We start from the raw sequence: 19,377 nt of genomic DNA, 5'->3' as shown, positions 1-19,377 counted from the left end.
TGTAAATCATTTCTAGTGCTAGATGTGTTTGAGTCCGTAGATGAAGCATTGCAATGAGATAGAGATGAAGAATCATCAATAGAAAGCTCAATATCAACATTGCAATTTTCATCACCACTCACCATATCATTACCTTGTGTCTTGACACACTTTGGTGAAGTGGATGAAGATGAGAACTCATCACGGCCGGAAGTGGAAGCAATGCAATCATCCTTCATAATATTGGACACATCATATTTATCTTGAATTTTTGTCCATAACTCATGAGCGCTCCAAAAAGGCAAGTATGGAAAAAGACCTACATCTCGCAAAGCATTCATAAGAACATAAGAAGCTTGAGAATTGAGATATAAATTTTTCTCATCCTCTAAAGATAGATTTTGTGAATCCATAGGAGGAGAAAAACCTATATCTACAATTTTCTCCATATGAGGGTCAATGTCCCGAAAATGACTAAGCATGCAAATTTTCCAAACATCATAATTTGTGCCATCTAATATAAGAGTGTTATCGTGCACTAATCCTCTAGCCGACATCTTTACTCTCAAGGCGGTGAAGCCTAAGAATGAGAGACCTTGCTCTGATACCAATTGAAAGGACACGGATGTCGCCTAGAGGGGGGGTGAATAGGCGATTTAAACTTTTACGAGATGGGCTTAACAAATGCGGAATAAAACTAGCGTTTACTTTGACAAGCCCAAAGCCTATATACTATGGTTCACCTATGTGCACCAACAACCTAATCTAAGCAAGAGTTCACCTATGTGCACCAACAACTTATGCTAAGCAATACAAGCAAGTATGTGATAGCAAGATATATATAACTTCAAGCACGATGGCTATCACAAGGTAAAGTGCATAAGTAAAGAGCTCGGGTATAGAGATAACCGAGGCACGCGGGAGCCGATGATTTATCCCGGAGTTCACACTCTTGCGAGTGCTAATCTCCGGTGGAGAGGTGCGGTTGCTTAGTGCTCCCGAACGCCACAAGAGGCTCACCTTGAGGTGTGGTTGCTCGATGCACACCAACGCCACAAAGGCCTCACCCCAAGATGCGGTACTCACACCACACACCGAACGCCACGAAGGCGCCTCACCTAAATCTCCAGTGACCCTCGCCACAAAGGCCTAGGTCATGGTTCCACTAAGGGATTTCCTTCGAGGCGGAAACCGGGCCTTACACAAAGCTTGGGGCACGCATCCACAACTTAATTGGAGGCTCCCAAGAAATCGCCACAAAGGCCTCAAATCCGTCTAGGGTTCCAAGAACCCAAGAGTAACAACTTTCTTGCTTTCACTTCCACGAATCACCGTGGAGAACTCAAACTGATGCACCAAATGCAATGGCAAGAACACCACAAAGATGCTCAAGTACTTCTCTTCTCAAATTCCAACAAAGCTACAAAAGCTATTGGGGGAATAAGAGAGGAAGGACAAATAGGAGGAGGAACACCAAATTTCTCCAAGATCTAGATCTAGTGGATTCCCCTCACAAAGAGAGGGATTTGATTGGTGAAGATGTAGATCTAGATCTCCTCTATCTTTCTCTCAAATAGATGCAAGATTCATGGGAGGGAGAGGGAGATAGCAAGCTCAAAGAAGGTCAACAATGGAGGCAAAAACGAGCTCAAACGGTTGGGGAACTTTGGGGAAGAAGACCCCTTAAATAGGGCAAGAGAAATCTGCCCGTTATGCACAAAACTCGTCAAGACCGGAAGTTCCGGCCATTTGGGGCGGAACTTCCGCCCCCCGGAAGTTCCGGCCAACTTCCGGGTGAAGTAGGGCGCCCCCGGAAAGCTTACAGTATGTTTTCTGCGAGCAGATTCGTCATTTCCGGAAGTTCACCGGAAGTAGGGCGGAAGTTCCGGCCACCGGAACTTCCGGCCAACTTCCGGCCCAAAAACTGCTTCACGAAAACTTCAAGAACTTTTGCATCCAGACTCCAATTTTGATGATCTTGGGCTCGTTTCGAAGCTAGTAACAAGCTCTACAAGATCGTGCAGGGAACCATCACAATCCATCAAGGTAGGATAGAAATAAATGATGAAAGGTTTGACCTATCTAAAAAAGACATGCCGGTAAAACCTCCAACCTCGAAAATGCAACAACTTGAGTTAGGAAACTCGGATTTAGGTGAAACCAATTTTGTTGTAAAGAAGATGACAAGAGCTACCCCACAAAGAGTGAAAATCTTAATAACAAGTGGGGTATGTTTTTCTATGTTTTTTAGAGTGAAACCTCTCAATACGAGAAACCGAGAAAAACTCCAATATCGAAAACGCAACAAGTGATTCATGCGGAATCCGTTTTCGATGAACTAGAGCTTGTCATGAGAATAAGCACAAGCTCTAAAACACCATATGGATAATATACAAATAACAACCAAGAAAGATGATGCAAGGATGCAAAGGTTTGAGCTCTCCGAAGGATACGATCGAGTTACTCACTCGAGAGCCCTCTTGATAGTACGGCAACTAAACTATAAACCGGTCTCCAACTACACTATGAGACCGGTGAGAAAGAAACCCTATCAAGAGCAAACCTTATACTTGCGCATTCCACTTGAGCTCGATGATGACGATCTTGACCGCAACAAGATGGAACGCCTTTCTTGCTTGTGCTTGCTTGACGAAGTCTTGTAGATTGCTCCCCCATAAACCACCATGGGAGAGCTTCTTCTTCGGCGCAACTTCACATATCCATGATCACCATATGGATGGCAAGAGTCAATCAAAGGATCTCTTCAAGATGGCTCATCTTGAACTAGCACTTCATTTCTCCATGGCAAGCTTCAAGCTTATGATCTCTTCGAGTTGGCTCATCTTGAACTTGCACTTAATTTCTTCATTCTTCATCATGTTGATGTCTTGAAGTAACTTGAGGGCTCACTTCATCTTCATCTTCAAGACATACTTGACACTTGATATCCTTCATCAATTTCTTCTTATTGCAACCTTGAAGCCAACATATGGTTCAAGAATTGCCTATGGACAACTCCTACAAATATAACTCAATGCAAACATTAGTCCATAGGGATTGTCATTAATTACCAAAACCACACATGGGGGCTCCATGCACTTTCACCTACGACTCCGCCTCTTCGCCTATTTAAAGGTCCCTGACCTAAATCTTCGATACGAATAAGCCATGGTACGAGAAACCTTCCAGAGCCGTCGCCATCGCGAAGCCAAGATCTGGGGGACAGGAGTCTCTGTTCCGGCACGCTGCCGGGACGGGGAAGTGCCCCCGGAAGGCATCTCCATCGACACCACCGCCATCTTCATCAACGCTGCTATCTCCCATGAGGAGGGAGTAGTTCTCCATCGAGGCTAAGGGCTGTACCGGTAGCTATGTGGTTAATCTCTCTCCCATGTACTTCAATACAATGATCTCATGAGCTGCCTTACATGATTGAGATTCATATGAGTTTTGTATCACTATTCATCTATGTGCTACTCTAGTGATGTTATTAAAGTACTCTATTCCTCCTCCATGATGTAATGGTGACAGTGTGTGCATCATGTAGTACTTGGCGTAGTTTATGATTATGATCTCTTGTAGATTATGAAGTTAACTATTACTATGATGGTATTGATGTGATCTATTCCTCCTTTCATAGTATGAAGGTGATAGTGTGCATGCTATGTTAGTACTTGGTATAATTGTGTTGATCTATCATGCACTCTAAGGTTATTTAAATATGAATATCGAATGTTGTGGAGCTTGTTAACTCCGGCATTGAGGTGCTCTTGTAGCCATACACAATTAGTGGTGTTCATCATCCAACAAGAGAGTGTAGAGTTGTTTTATTATGTGATAAATGTTGAGAGTGTCCACTAGTGAAAGTACGATCCCTAGGCCTTGTTTCCAAATACTGTAATCATCGCTTATTTACTGTTATGCTGCATCTTTACTTACTACACGCCAGCAAGCACTTTTCTGGCGCTGTTACTACTGCTCATATTCATTCATACCACCTGTATTTCACTATCTCTTCGCCGAACTAGTGCAACTATACATCTGACAAGTGTATTAGGTGTGTTGGGGACACAAGAGACTTCTTGTATCGTGATTGCAGGGTTGCTTGAGAGGGATATCTTTGACCTCTTCCTCCCTGAGTTCGATAAACCTTGGGTGATCCACTTAAGGGAAACTTGCTGCTGTTCTACAAACCTCTGCTCTTGGAGGCCCAACACTGTCTACATGAATAGAAGCGTGAGTAGACATCAACAACCGTGAAATCCCATGAGTCAGGGTTTGCAGCAACTGCCCTGATTTTGCATGTACTGTGAGGAACAGGCGAATGGACAAGGTCATATCCACAATAGACGAGCAACACAACGCACACATGAGAGGGAGATAGATCAGGAGAAGAGGGGAAGAATGGATTGGAAGAAGTCTCACCATGGCGGCATCTGCATCGGCCACGGTCGTCGCAAGTCGGCGCCTGCACCTCGCCTAAATTAGCGCCCCTCACCAACGTTCCATGCCACCATGTGGTGAGCCAGCAGACATAACACTTGTGAAAGTACTCATCCACAAATATTACATCTCTCAGAGTGGTACAACAGAAACATAGCGGGTCTGAATATCAAACATTTATCATTACAAGCCAAATGTGTAAAAACTCTTCAACATCCTCATCAGTCCAGTGAGAATACCATTCAGACTCTAACTCGACTCTACACAACTTAACAACTAGTGGAAGTAGTAAACTAAACATCTTAAACCTAGATGGAGTTCGTTTGACCATTGATCATTGATCGTGTGTTTCTGAATGAGGGAGTAGAGTCTGGCGTACAAGAGGTCATCAAGCTTATTAACGACCCAGGTTGTGGTCGATCGAGTATCGCCAACATCTGTTAGGAGATAGGGGAGCTTACTAGGATGTTTCATAACTTTAAACTTTTATTTGTTGGGAGCTAATGAGGCTGCCCATCTTTGTTCTAGCACAGCTAATAGTACCAGAAGGAGGTGCTTATGGATGAATAATCATCCACCCTTCCTTGCTGAGATGTTAGCCAAAGATTGTAATGATATGGCCTGATTTAATGAAAGCTCCTTGATTCGCAAAAAAGGCAACATCCCCTCACGCGCGAACCTCGATGGAGATGGGACATGTTCTGGTTATTGTTCAGTCTACTAATAGTCTGATAGACTCATAATAATCTTTTTTTTTAAATAGGACACATATAATCTTCGGCTAAAGTTAAACTTATTAAAATTTGATCAACTATATAGAAAAAGATGTCAACAATTATAGTTTAAAATCAATATTGCTAGAACAGTTGTGAAATGTACTTCCATTGACGGGGGTCGTGGTAGTGGGGTTCGGTAGGACATACTCGCCGGCTCGTCCGACACCAATACGATGGCTCCTGCGGATGTCGGCATTCCTTCTTAAAGGGCGTCGAGGGTACCCTGCTCCACTTCACCTGAGTACCAGGGAAAACCCCAGGTCTAATTTTTGTTGGTCTGGGCAGCAGCGTCGTGTTGACTTTGCATCCTTTCTTGAAGGTGTTGCATTGGTACTTGGTGATCCGGGGTGCCTGTAGCGTAGTGGCACAACTTCGAAAGGCGCTAGGAGTTGAGGGGTGCCATTGTTTTGTTCCTTTGTATTTTTTCTTTTCGATTGGGCGTGATTCTGCTATTGCTTCGGCACTTTTCTTTGTTAGAACTTTTCTACTATGTGGTTTAAAGCAGGACGATATTTTTAGGAAATGTACTTTAATATGCGTGCATTTACTATTGTAGATCGTGAAATAAAACATGCCCTCCTCCTCATGGTAGTACCATCCACTCAAATTAACTCAAATGACTGGAATAGAACGCGTTAAGAGTCATCTCGTGCCCCGGTAAATAAGAAGCACGTGTAGCCCATGAAAAATCAAACTTTTGATTTTACATTTTAGTATCACATAAAGATGAAATATTTTTAGTGAAAGATGATGTTTCTGTCTATAGTAAAATGTCTGTGATAACTTTGTTAATCTCAAGATTCATCAAATCAGAAAAAGAAAAGATCAAGGTAGCAATCGTAACTCAGGTACCCGTACGTGTCCCTCAGTCAGAAAGCGGTCTGACGCCTGGACGCCATGCATGGAAGTGGGCCCACATAGAGCTATGAGATAAGTCCAAGTCTATTCCTTCCCCGGTAAGCCTCAGCAGAGTAGCAGAAATTTCGCCCCTCCACAGCTCCACTACTCGTCTCTCCCCCACCGCCGCCACCACTGGTAACCGCACACCACCGCGAATCTCGCACCATAGTTAACCAGGCGATCGAAGCAGAGTGCGTCGCGTGGTATTCCAGTCATGGGGAAGAACTACCGCAAGTTCCTGGGAGTTAACAAGGCGGCCGCTGCCGGCGGCGGGGTCGGTAAGCGCGTCTCCGGTGCCGGTGGGAAGGCTAAGGACACCGGCGGCGGGAACAAGGCGGCCACTGCCGGTACCGGGAAAGGTAAGCGCGTCGCCGCCGCCGGTGGGAGCGGCAAGCGCTCGGGAGGAGGCGCGTGCAGCGCGACGGGCGTGGCTGTGGCCGGCCCAAGCCCAAGAGGTGCGAAGCGGGCCGGCGGCCGGGGTTCGGGAGGCGCGTCGACGTTATCTCATACTACCACCTTCAAGACGGTAAGGCCGCAAACTCCCAGACCACTTTTATGCAACTAACCCCACGGATTAACAGTGATCGATCCAGGCCGTGAAGGTCACGAATGAGTACTACCATGTGGAGGAGAGTAGCACGTTTAAGACGGTAAGCCGCAAACTACCCGACCACCTGTTATGCATTCTCTAACTCTCAATGTCACGGCTTAACACCAATCGATGTGAATTTGTCTAGGCGGTGAAGCTCATGAATGAGCACTATGATGATGAGGAGAACCGTGGTGCGTCCGAGGACGAACGCTCGACATTCTGTCCCACGGATCATAGCACATTTAAGACGGTAAGGCTGCAAACTCCCTCGGCCACGTACAGTTATGCATTCGCTAAGTAGCGTCACAGTAGGCTTAACACCAGTGTGCTTTCTTCTAGGCCATGAAGTCCGAGAACGAATACTATGATGAGGAGGAGAGGCGCACATTGTCCGAGGATGAGAAGGATATGCAGCATGATGCTGAACTTCTAGCTGAAGAAGGCAACTATGGTGCTCAGATTGGCGATGATGGCAATGGCCGTGGAGACTGTGATGGAGGCTGCGACGAGGATGCTGGGTTTGGTGATGATGATGCTGGGACCGGGGATCTTGATGACTACTTGAACGGTGATGCCTACTACTATGATGTTGCTGCGGCAGGTTTTGACGATGGCTATGAAGGCGATGGTGGGGATGGTGGTGATGGCTGGTGGTAGTGATCGAGGACAAGGACTCTTTGAAATGTGAGAGAATGGGGGCGTCCAAGGAACTTGGTTTAACATTGTGAGATAAGAATGCCATGAAGTGCAAGTCTCCATGCAGTTTGCTCTTCTAGGTAGGCTTCTGCCTTGGTGTGTGTAGCTTTGGTGTGTGTATGGTGATCGCCAACCCAGGAGATTGGCAGTCAAATCAGTCCTCTGTATGTGGCGGATCTTAACAACGTCATGAACCCTTGTGATAAAAGTACTCCGATCCTAATGTAAATTATAATCCTATATATGTGTTCCTTCTGTGCCATGTTAAGATCGGTGGTCTTTTTCATTTGAGTTTTCTCTGATCATGCTTACACTTGGTCGCACATTATGTACGAGCAGTAACTGTCAACAGATGGTGAGCAAGTCTTGCAAAAGAAGAGATGGTGATGCCAAAGCAGTAAGAAAAAGATAATACAACTTAGGTTATCCTAGCTTTGGTTGTCAGTGAAGTTCTAGATAGGCTTCTGCCTTGATGTGTGTTACTGTGTATGGTGATAACATCATGAAACCTTTGTGATAGAAGAACTGCTAATGTGTTAGTTCAATGCCATGTTCAGATTTGTGATATGTTCAAGTTTGTCTGATCTGGTCAATGCAGAAAAAAATTCTCACAGAAGTACACGAGCAGTAATTGGCAACCAATGGTGAGCACAAAGCAGTACAATGTTGATAAGCTGGTAATAAGACGAGTGATATCATCATATAAACAAATGAGTCCAGACTAAACAAGAACTTGAAAAACCAACAAATTTTTCATATGTTCATATCACAAACATGAAAATGCAGGTCCACAACAGGTTACAAGCATAAGTGTCCAGTAAAATGTACTCCCTCCGATCCATAATAAGTGTCGAAGATTTAGCACTAAGTTAATACAACATTTGTACTATGTTCTTGACACTTATTATTGATCAGAAGGAGTAGGACAAATGCCAACAATTAATCCCTCAACTAACCTAGAAGTCTTATTTCATCACGTTCATCCAACTGAAAAAGTAAGCTGGAGGATACGTACCAATCTGTTGGCTGATAAAAAATGCTAGAGCCAATACCCTAGGAAAGCTGAATAGCTTTCCATTATAATATAATCGCCACCACGGACGAGTCACAAGAACGGATGAAGTGATTCCTTCCCGGTTTCTCCATTGCTAACTACTCAGACCAGGCTGCATTGCCAACAGAGCTCAGCCCGTCATGGATGGCGTTGAACTCTATATGCCGGCCAGCAGTCACCATAATGACCTGATCATTCAGTTAACCGATTCGGTGCAGCAAGGCTGGACGCACCGCAATACCAAATCATTGATATACTTACATACATAATCCATACATTCAGACTGATAAACCGTATAGATATGTCATGTCCATTTCTCTTGTCATTTTTAATTTCCCGATATTCTTCTTTATCTGAACAATTCGCTTGCTCCACCTGGTCACATGTACCGTTTAGAGTTCCTCTCTGCATCTAATCGATCTGCATAGATAATACTTCATTAGTCTATTGTACTAAGACTGAATTAATGGCTAACTGGTCTAAAGACCCTTCTAAATAGCAATGATCTTTCAATCCAGAAAAAAAGTGCATGTGCATAGTGTATCACGTGTGTTACAATTGTAGCAAACATAGAAATAGAGAATGAATGTGGGCATATCTATCACTCTCTTCTGGTTGGCTCTTTTCAAGGACAATATGTTCCCATGCTAGAAGTCAGAAGTCCATTCATTAATAAAAGAAGACATATTAGACAAACAACAAGCCAAATTTCACGCAAAGTTCGGTGAAGGATACCATATCTGGCCCCATATGCCAATGCGTCAATGTGAGAATTGTGGCAGCCAAAAATTCGTCCTTTGGAATCTCAAAAAGAAATGTCCTCTGGTCTGATGAACTTATTGATCTAGAGAAAGGTTAAAGGATAGCTTCTCTTGATGTGCAAGAGGTATCAGACAGTGTTTTTTTGCTTAAAGGTACCAACTCCTACAGGTTCAGAGGATTAACGGATGTGTGAAGCAATGTACAAGAGGATCTTGAACATAGAAAGAACAAATGAATGTCCATCGACTGAAGGGAGAGCATATGCACCTGGGAGCTAAATTGAATTTCCGATTTTGAAAAGATGACAAAGAATAGTATGGTGAAAAACGACGACATGGCACTTTTGATTAGTTGATTCGACTGACTCTTATGCTATAAAATGCAATGTATTTGGATATATCTTAACTATATTGAAAACATTATGTGGCTTTACTTTTGAAAATTTCTCATTTGTAGCGTGTAACACTACACCACAGCACTAGATTCCCAACAGACGTTGGTCGGCAAAATTCAGCGTTGCCCACAGAATGCTGGTCGGCAGAGTTTTTGTCAAACAGTTGGTCGGAAGAACCTGTACATAACGACTAGCTGTTGGTCGGGAATAATTTTCTATCAGCGTCGTAACTTCGGCGGTATTTGGTGTAATAGGCAACATATGACCGGTCGGGAAATAACCCCGTCCAACATTTGGTCGTTAAGTGGGCTGATAGGCGCCGAACGAAAATATTTGCGCCAACATTTGGTCGGGAAATACCGCTCCGAGCTCTCCCGGCCGCCCCTCCACCACGCGTGCACCACTCAACTGCTCCAACTCGTTTGAATCGGGCTCCGCAGCAACACCGTCAGTCGCCCCCTAAGCGGTCGAGCTCTCTCCACCGCCTGACGTGCTCTTTCCGGCCGGCGGCGGCACTACCGGTCCAGCGAGCACGACCTGCCACCACTCATTCGGCTCGCACACGCTGTCGCACCTTCCTGCCGCCACCATGCGCCCGAGCTCTCTCCGGCCGGCAGCGGCTCTCGCATCCGGTGGCCAACCGAGAGCCCTACCTTTCCGAAGCTGCCGCTGGCGCAGCTCACACCCATCTGTAGATCGTGGTGATTTTCATCTACGCCCAACCCAGTGAGGTCAGTTTTCTTGCTCTCCCCTTTCCCTCGCTCTCAGTGCGTGCGGTACAATAGCTGCTGCTCTCTGTGTGTTGCAATGTGGAGGGCACTGATTTATTCAATATGTGGAGACTAGATTTATAATCTCCAATTTGTTTGGAATCAGGTTTATTGCTCCCAGCGACTTAAGACCTCCCAGGGACGAGACAACCACGCCCCCCTTCTTGTCATTATTTTCAGGTGTCTTACTTTGGTTCTGAACTTCTGATTCGTGAGTATAGTGCATCTGGAGGCTAACACAATCTTCTGTTTATAGTACTTTCTTACACTCAATTGACTGCCCATTAACGGTTTCTGCATATTTTGCTTCACAATGTTCTGCACTGCAATGCATCAACCTAATTTATTGTCATAAAAGGCTTAAAGATGAAAAGTAATGATTGTTCTTTTGCAGATTTGATGCAATTTCCAAGTTCAAATGATTAGATAGGAAACGGCAAATCAAATGTACTAGATCCAGCACAAACATGTTTGCATTTCATTTTAGGAGAGAACTTGTGTAATCAGAAGTAGGCACCATGTTCGCCAAAGATTGGTACTAATTTATAAACTGCTATATTTGCATGGTTAGGTAATTTCTTGTCTTTCTAATATATTAGCATCCACTAGTATATTGCTGGTCGTTGCTTACTAGATATTGCTGTTTCGCCTAATTTCATTCAGTAGAGCCAAATTTACATTATCTAATTGTTTGGTTATTAGGATTCTTACTCCAGGAGGCTCAAGAATTCCTTGTTGCGGTGCAAAAATCGTCATCCCTCCTTGCCTCCCCACCAGGTGGTGATTTGACTTTCTACTTCTGGTCGTAAATATAGTTGTTCCTGTCCTTTCCCTTTGATCTGTTTTGTTTATGGTTGTATCAATCTTTATTATGTGTTAAAATTAGTGCAATTTTTCGAACCGTGGTAAGACCCATTTATATTACTACCTCTGTCCATAAAAGGATGTCGCAAGTTTGTGTAAATTTAGATGTATCTGACATTCTTTAGTGTGTACATACATTCGTATTTAGACAAATCTCTGATATCCTTGAACTGAATTAGAATACTGATAGTGTGTAGTTCAGCTCACAGTCTTGCATTCAAAGTGAGCTTTTGTATGGTTACGTAAATAAATACATAATAATCAGTACAGCTAACTAAACTACTGCATGCTTGCCCTTCTGATGCTTGAGCCTAAAGCAGTAGGGTACCGTAGCTTATGAGGCTGATGCTTGAGCCTAAAGCAGTAGGGTACCGTAGCTTATGCCTGCCCTCTTGCATACATAATAGTTCAGCTCAAGAATGCAACCTGATTCATATATTCTCCATCGTAAGCATCATTCTTTTTCATGCGACTTATGAGGCTGTTGTGAATGTTGCGATTAAAAGGGATGCCATGCTGCCATATCAGTATGCTGATATACGATACATTGGTGATGCTTTCGATTCTTGTAAATTGGTCGTACTGTTTATACAACATGCTATAAAATCAATCTGGACAATCTGTCCAGATGGATATTAAATGTCTTCTGCCCCTAATCTGCCATGGCGGGGCACTAATTTCCCCCCATTGAGTACTGATCAAATAACAAATAATGGTTGAACCGCTAATATCAAAATGGCAACTTACTTGTAGAGAAATAATAGTGCAATACTATGTTGATTCTGCTAAGTGCTAACACTCTTTAGGCTCCATCTTTTGTGAACTATTAACTGAACTTCTTCAGTTCTGTACTTCGGTTTGTAATTACTGTATTGTTGGATTGTTTACTGTGTCTGTGGATAACGTGTGTCTAATCTGGTGATTTCTTTTCTAGTTGGTCTTGTAGGTTGTCTTTGGATATCTTTTGTATGACCAGTATGTGTAACACACGATATTTCAGATTGTGCCCAATTTAGCGCTTGTACGTTCACATATTCTGAAATTTGACGCTTTGTATGGTTTGGTAGTGTTACAATTTGGCCTACCATTTGTGGTGCTTGTATGGCCAATTTATCACTTACTCGCACATAGGTTCAAAGTTTTACTACATGTATTTCTTTCGAAGTGAAAAATTGTCAATCATCAAGTTTTATGTGTTTCTGTAGGTGCACCTCAAATATGAATCATCATGCATCACTTGTGTCACAATCCACCAAGTAGATTCTAGCTTCACATCAACAGGATGTCTTGTATAATGGAGTGATTTCTATCTAGTTGAATGCTTATTTGCTACCATTTTGTAAGCTTGGCTATGTGGTAATCATTTGGAAACCATCTGTAAACCTGATTATGGTAACTAGTTAGCTATCATTTTGTAAACCTGATATGTGAGTTGAGAACATATGAACGTGTTGTATGTGTTGTATGAATTGAGAACTTGACAACTAGTATTGTATGAATTAATGCATATCAGTATTGGTGGCTGTGGTTTATTTTCTCGGTGATAAATTGACTATGGAATATGTGTCTTTGACTGGTTGGATTTTAATTATTTTAAATATGTACATACATGGGTGGGCAAAACATAGTTCACGGTAGGGCCAACAAACAGTTGGTCGGCAAAAGTGTATATTGTCGGATAGTCGGTCGGGAAAACATGTTGGTTGGGAATGTAATGATGGTCGGGAAAGCAAATGTTGGCCGGGAAAGATTTTCCAGTACTGTCAGACAGTTGGTCGGCAAATATATGTTGGTTGGGAAAGACCTTTGCCGACCGGACTTACAGTGACCGACATAGTTGGTCGGCAATACTGATCCATGACTGACTTTCTGTTGGTGAAAGCGGCTTTCCCGACCAACTTGTCTGTTGAGAATCCTGTGCTGTGGTGTAGTGTAAGCTAATAACCACGAATTGTCAATCTATTTGTAATTTTGAGGCAATGTTTTATGTTTCCTAAATTTTGGTGAGAGATTATCTTTCAGGGTCTTGAAATACGCCTCAACTATTTATAAGACAATTTGATGTTCCACGACATTTTTTCTATAAATCATATGTTGCATTTTTTTTATGTAACCATATATTTCATTAGACAATCTGTTTACAGAGATTACACATATGATCACCACACAAGACAAACATTTGTGTCAAGCAACTTTGCACAAAACCCACAAGAAGTAAAACTACAAGTTCACCCTTGGAGAAACCTGTGCCTCGCCGAAACATCGTCCATCTTCCTCCACTGCCACTATGGTAGCGCCGGAAAAAGAGGCGAATAACCGCCACACCTAGATCTGGGAGAGCACCATCGCATTCACAAATGCTTTTTGAGCCGATGAACCGGGCTATCGCAAGCGATGAACCCGAGACTTTGTGGCACGTCGGCCGGGGATCTTCCCCGTGGTCACCAAATCCCAACGACGTCATCTTCACTTGACATAGTCGAAGAAGAGAAACGCCGCCGCATGCCGTCATCCACGTGCACAAGTGCAAGACACCACACACAATTGCAGTAGTCGACGCGACTGCCACCCGCGAAAGTATCAAACACCGACCACCGACAACAAATCTCACCGGATCCAGAGACCAGGGAGACGACCAGGCCATCTGTCCCCTGACGCCACCGATTGGATCAACGTCGAGATGGAGGAAAAGCAGAGGCAAATTATTTCAACGCGACGCAGTCTTCTTCATATAAGCAGCGCCTCAAGAAAACACTAAACAACCCGGGCTAGAGGCTAGAGCAGTCACTTCGGGGTCCCACCCCCTCCCGTCGCCGGAGCGGCCGACGGAGGAGGCAGGGACCGGCGACTTGGCCGGTCGGGAGCGCCGCCCAGACGCTTTTCGCTGGAGCGGTTCTGTTTCCCTGAAGGAACCGCTCTATATGTTGCATTATTGGATTCCCGGTAACACGTACGTGTCCCCTCGATCTGAACGTGCACCACGTCTGGATGCCATGCATGGAACAGGGGCCCGCATACAGGTAGCAGATAAGTGTCAACAAAAAAAAAGAGCTAGGAGATAAGTCCAAGACTACAGTCTCGTCCACTCTCCAGTACGCCTATATCTCCACTTTCCCCACACCCGCCGTGAATCTCGCACCATAGTGAACCAAGCGATCGATCGAAGTTCCACTCATCACTCATGGGGAAGGACTCCACCGCCGCCGGCGGTATTCCGATCATGCGGAAGGACCACTACAAGTCCCTTGGTGTGAACAAGGCGGCCACGGCCGGCGGGAACGGTAAGGGCACGGGCGGCATTCCGCTCACGGGGATGGACCACTACGAGATCGTGGGCGTGAACAAGGTGGCCACCGCCGCCGGCGGAGACGGTAAGCGCCTCGCCTTCGCCGACGGGAGCGGTGGAGTCGTGGGCGGCGCAAAGGGCGCGGCCAGGGCCGTTGCCGTCGTCCCAGGAGGTGCGAAGGGAACAGCTGGTCGGCGCTTGGGAGGCGCGTCGGCGTTCTCCTCCACTGATCACAGCACCTGCAAGACGGTAAGGCCGCCAACTCCCCGACCAGTATTATGCATTCTCCAAGTAACGTCACGGCTTAACAGTGATCGATCTAGGCCCTGAGGCCCCTGAAGATCATCAATGAGTACCACTATGAGGAGGAGAATTGCGGTGCGCTCGAGGACGATGGCACGACATTGTCCTACACCCAACGCAGCACCATTAAGACGGTAAGGCTGCAAACTCACCGGCCACAGTTATATGCGTTCTCTGCATCATGTCACGGTTTATTCCGATATGCTCGGTATATGCATCCGTCTAGGCCGTGAAGGTCGTGAATGAGTACTACCATGACCATGAGGAGGAGAACCGTTGTTTGTCCGAAGACGGAGGCAAGGAAGATCAGGGCAAGGACATACAGTACGATGATGAACTTCTAGCTTATGAAGACAACGATGGTGCTGAGATGGGCCATGGTGGCAGTGGTGAAGGCGGCTACAACGCGTATACCAGGATTGGCGATGACGATGCCGGAGCCGGGGACGTAGATGACTTCCTGAACGGTGATAACTACTACTATGATGTTGCTGCGACGGGTTTTGATGGCTACTACGAGGATGGTGGAGATGGAGCTGATGGCTGGTGGTAATGATCGATGACAAGACCTCTTTGAAAGGTGAGAAAATGACAGCGTCCCTGGAACCTGTTTCGAAATTGTAAGATAAGAATGCCATGAAGTGCAAGTCTCAATGCAGTTTGTATCCCGTAAGTTATCTTAGCTTCTGTAGTCGATGAAGTTCTAGGTAAGCTTCTGCCTTAGCGTTTGTTGTATGGTGATCGCCAAACCCAGGAGATCAAATCAGTCTTTGTATCTGGGGGATCTTAACAACATCATGATCCCTTGTGATAGAAGTACTGCTGATGTAAATTATAATCCTATGTGTTCCTTATGTACCATGTTAAGATTTGTGGTGTTTTTTACTTGGGTTCTCTCTGGTCCGGCTTACACTCAGTCTGTTTGATCGCTGTCTGGCCAATGCGGGAATAATTTCTCACATGGGGTACGAATTAACCAGCAACATATGGCGAGTACAAAGCAGTATATTGTTGATAATCTGGCAGCAGATCTTGATAAAGCAGGACACTAGATAATCTGGCAGCAGATGATGAACACAAAGTGCACTGTTTGATAATCTAGCAATACGACAATTGGTAGGAGCAGCCAAACAAATGAGTTCACACTAAACAAGAACGTCAAAACCAACAAATTTCTCATATTTTCACGTCGCAAACATGCAAATGCAGGTCCACAACAGGTTACAAGCATAAGTGTCCAATAAAATGTAGGACAAATGCCAACAATCATCACTCGACTAACCTAGCAGGCTTATTTCATCACGCTCATCCAGCTGAAAAAAGTAGGCTGGAGGACGATACGTACCAATCTGCTGGCTGATAAAAGATGCCAGAGCCAATACCGTAGGAACGCTGAATAGCTTTCCATGATAATAAGATCGCCACCACGGACAAGTCACAAGAGCGGATGAAGTGATTCCATCCCGACTTCTCCATTGTCAACTACCCAGACCAGGCTCCATTGCCAACAGAGCTCAGCCCATCATGGAAGGGGTTGAACTCTACGGGCTGGCCAGCAGTCACCATCCGGACCTGATCATTCAGGTAACCCATCCGAGCAGCCTTATCAGCCATGTCTACCGGATGATTCTGCACACCCTGGGGTCCTAAATGATGAAGCATCATCGGAGCACTGACCTGTGCTTGTTGAGGAAGGACAGCAACAAAAGTAGCAGCGTTGTTGGGAGGGCTTCCATAAACAGTGTTGTAGGCCTGTGCACTACCCTGTACTGAGTATGGTGCAACACCACGTAGATCAACCTTGCTTGGCTGAGGTGCAAATGAACCGTTGGCAGGCGAATGAAATTGCTGTGACAGCTGGTGTTGGAGGTTATGTTCTGCCATTGGAACTGAAATGGCGTTGCTTTGAACATAAATAGGAGCAACTTCATGGTGCTTTCGCTGGGACGAAGAAATCGTAGAGTAGGAAGGCTGCACAACCATGCCTCTGGAAAGCGTCTCAGTGTTACCACATGCAGGTTGTTGAGATCCGTATGGAGGATAGAATAGAGTGACCTGAGGTGCACTTGGGGCCTGTGGAGAAGATGTTTGCACTTGAACTCTCTGAGCTGGAACTTGCTGTATGTTGTGGTACTGCTGTTGTTGTGCCACCTGTAGTTCTGGTTGCCTTGCCTGTAAGTGAACATCCTGGACAGTTTGATGTGGCCATTGGTGCTGAGCTTGGAGATAGAACCCTGGTGCCTGGCTAGACATGGGAGGTGCCTCAACTACATTCTGTGGCTGAAGGTTTTGGGTCTGTGCCTGCACAGACTGTTGTGTTTGTGTAGGTTGAAATGTTTGGGCCTGCCTGTGCTCAGGATGGCTTGGATGTTGTGTACAGTAAACAGTAGATTGGTCCAAGTGTTGCTGGTTCTGTTGGGTGCTCAAAGAGACAGGCACAAGTTGCTGTAGAATAAGTCCATTGCAACTTTGGAATTGCATAGCAGGAGACTGCATAGCATTTACTTGGTGCAGCGGTACAAGGGCAAGCTCGTGTTTTGCACCTGGGTAACTGCCATCATTTTCCTTGGCCATATAAACTGATGGGGCAGTACCTTCACTCTTTTGTGCAGTGTCATCATATACCAATTGAAGTTTAGCTAACTCGTTTTGAGTTTCAGCAAGCTCTTGCTTATCCTGCAGAACTTGTACAGATTTTTGAACCTGGCCAAGAAAGTAGATTATGTTATGAGTTACAGCTCTAAAGAAATCACAAGAGCTAATGGGCCAGTAAAAAGGAAGTGATAAAGTATAAACACAAACCAAATGTAGGCTAAGCTATTTAGCCCGGTTGACTGGCACTACAAGATATCTAGATAGCTTTGGTTAAAATTCCCTAAGGTGCAAAAAATGTTTTACTAGCATTAGCAGGAGACAAAATGTTTGTAGTAGATACTCAAAACCAAGTATGAAACTTTCACAGCTCAAGGCAAAAATAATTCAGTGCTTAATGTGCTTACAAGAAGAAACCAGAAACTTAAATACGAAAGCAACATAAAACGATTTGGCACTAAATGCTCATCAATAATTGCGTGTCCCTGTGTGGATGTGAAAAACAAGGCATATACCTCTTTGATGTGCTTTTCAAGGCCACTGAAGTTGGCGTTTGCTTCGCCGTGGTAATCCATCACGTCACTCCGTAGCTCCCCAATGGACCTTTCAAGCTTATAGCAGTACAGCTCCAGCTGCGACAGCCTTCCGCTGATGACATCCAGCGAATTCACCAGATTCTCCGCTTGCTTCTTCATGCAGTTCTCTATGGCTTCCGTCACGATTTCCTTGGAAAAACTTTCTTGCTCCCGCATGCTCACAAGTGATCGCAGTAGTCTGTTGTCCTGGTAATCCTGCTTGGTTGAATAATGGAGGGGAAAACCCAGTAAGGATAGAGCATAACGGCGCAGGGAAGGTGGAGATGGAAATCGACGGATCTGCAGGTAGTGTAAACATCGTTTGAAGCTACTCTCGTGGTTGCGCCAGAGAGAAGTAACGCAGCTCTGCATTTTGAGGTACTATTCCTCCTGATAAGGTGAGGACTGGCAGCTGGCGACAGCATAGAGTAAGTATGCGTGCAAGAAATTTCCTGTGGATATGAGGCGGTACATGGCACCTAGCTTATCTCGTTGACGCGTAGTTAACAAGTTAGCTATAGTACGAAATATTATCGTAACAGTAATGAGTACAATAATAATTTTTATTGAGTTTGACTATAGACGTGGATGCAAGCAGGCACGTAGAACAAGCCTGCCAAATTTTGCTGCAGGGCAGTTCATACCATGAATAAAGTCTCCCCCAGATTTTGCTTCAAGTTATGCACACACTAGGCACGAACCATGGCGCCCTGATTATACAGAAGAAGTAGCCGCAAATCGTACTAGCCAGCCGGAAACTGAACCAGAAATGTCAGAACCGGAACTGTTTCATTCATTCATGCAGATGGGTCAGAACAGGTACGGAAACTGAAATCGAGCGTGCCCGAAGTCGTACGCAAACTAGAAACGGTAAAGGAAGTTTGAAATCTACGCAGGGGGCACAGCTGCATATGTAGAGCAAATCCGAAGGATGTAGGCCGCAAAACTGCACCGCAGACGGACAGGCGGGCAGCAGTCACCAGGCCGAGCGAGCGTCGACCACCGCCCACGGCGCACGCTGAGCCAAGGCTCGGCGCCTACTCCTAAGAAAGCAAGTAGATACGAGAGAGGGATCTGGCGCGCGGGGCGGATGGATTGAGATTGAAGAGGGAACTGACCTCTCGTCGGAGCGTCTGGTCGAAGGAGCAGCGGGCGAGGTCGGCGGAGAGGCCGAAGGGGCCGGAGATGGAGGCCGGGCGCGCCGGGGACGCCATGCGATGGAATCGGCTGTGGTGGTGGTGAACGGAGCTTGGGAAGCGACGGGGAAAGCGGCGCGCGGAGATGCGATGCGATGCGATGCGAGGAAGCGTGGGCGGGGAGGCGAAGATGAGAGGAGAAGTAAAAGCTAAAGAAAAAGAGCGGAGCGGAGGAGTAAAGCGAGGATGGAATGG

At 45.3% G+C, this 19,377-nt stretch overlaps 3 protein-coding genes across 3 annotated transcripts; 2 read left to right on the top strand and 1 right to left on the bottom strand.

The window, feature by feature from the left end:
* The first annotated feature begins 6,144 nt into the window (after nucleotides 1–6,144).
* LOC127327552 (uncharacterized) lies at nucleotides 6,145–7,654 on the top strand. The gene is made up of 4 exons (XM_051354332.1): nucleotides 6,145–6,624; nucleotides 6,692–6,748; nucleotides 6,836–6,940; nucleotides 7,030–7,654. The coding sequence occupies exons 1-4, from the start codon at nucleotides 6,313–6,315 to the stop codon at nucleotides 7,345–7,347; spliced, it is 792 nt and encodes a 263-aa protein (XP_051210292.1). The 5' UTR covers nucleotides 6,145–6,312; the 3' UTR covers nucleotides 7,348–7,654.
* A 6,657-nt stretch (nucleotides 7,655–14,311) lies between these two features.
* LOC127327551 (uncharacterized) lies at nucleotides 14,312–15,704 on the top strand. The gene is made up of 3 exons (XM_051354331.2): nucleotides 14,312–14,765; nucleotides 14,840–14,953; nucleotides 15,046–15,704. The coding sequence occupies exons 1-3, from the start codon at nucleotides 14,412–14,414 to the stop codon at nucleotides 15,370–15,372; spliced, it is 795 nt and encodes a 264-aa protein (XP_051210291.1). The 5' UTR covers nucleotides 14,312–14,411; the 3' UTR covers nucleotides 15,373–15,704.
* Nucleotides 15,705–15,977: 273 nt separating this feature from the next.
* On the bottom strand, nucleotides 15,978–19,377 carry LOC127327550 (uncharacterized). The gene is made up of 3 exons (XM_051354329.2): nucleotides 19,105–19,377; nucleotides 17,927–18,202; nucleotides 15,978–17,522 (listed from the first exon to the last, which is right to left on the bottom strand). The coding sequence occupies exons 1-3, from the start codon at nucleotides 19,198–19,200 to the stop codon at nucleotides 16,302–16,304; spliced, it is 1,593 nt and encodes a 530-aa protein (XP_051210289.1). The 5' UTR covers nucleotides 19,201–19,377; the 3' UTR covers nucleotides 15,978–16,301.

The sequence above is a fragment of the Lolium perenne genome, chromosome 1 (assembly GCF_019359855.2).
Source record: "Lolium perenne isolate Kyuss_39 chromosome 1, Kyuss_2.0, whole genome shotgun sequence".
NCBI classification, from domain to species: Eukaryota; Viridiplantae; Streptophyta; class Magnoliopsida; order Poales; family Poaceae; genus Lolium; species Lolium perenne.
This window is presented reverse-complemented; position numbering and strand designations above follow the sequence as displayed.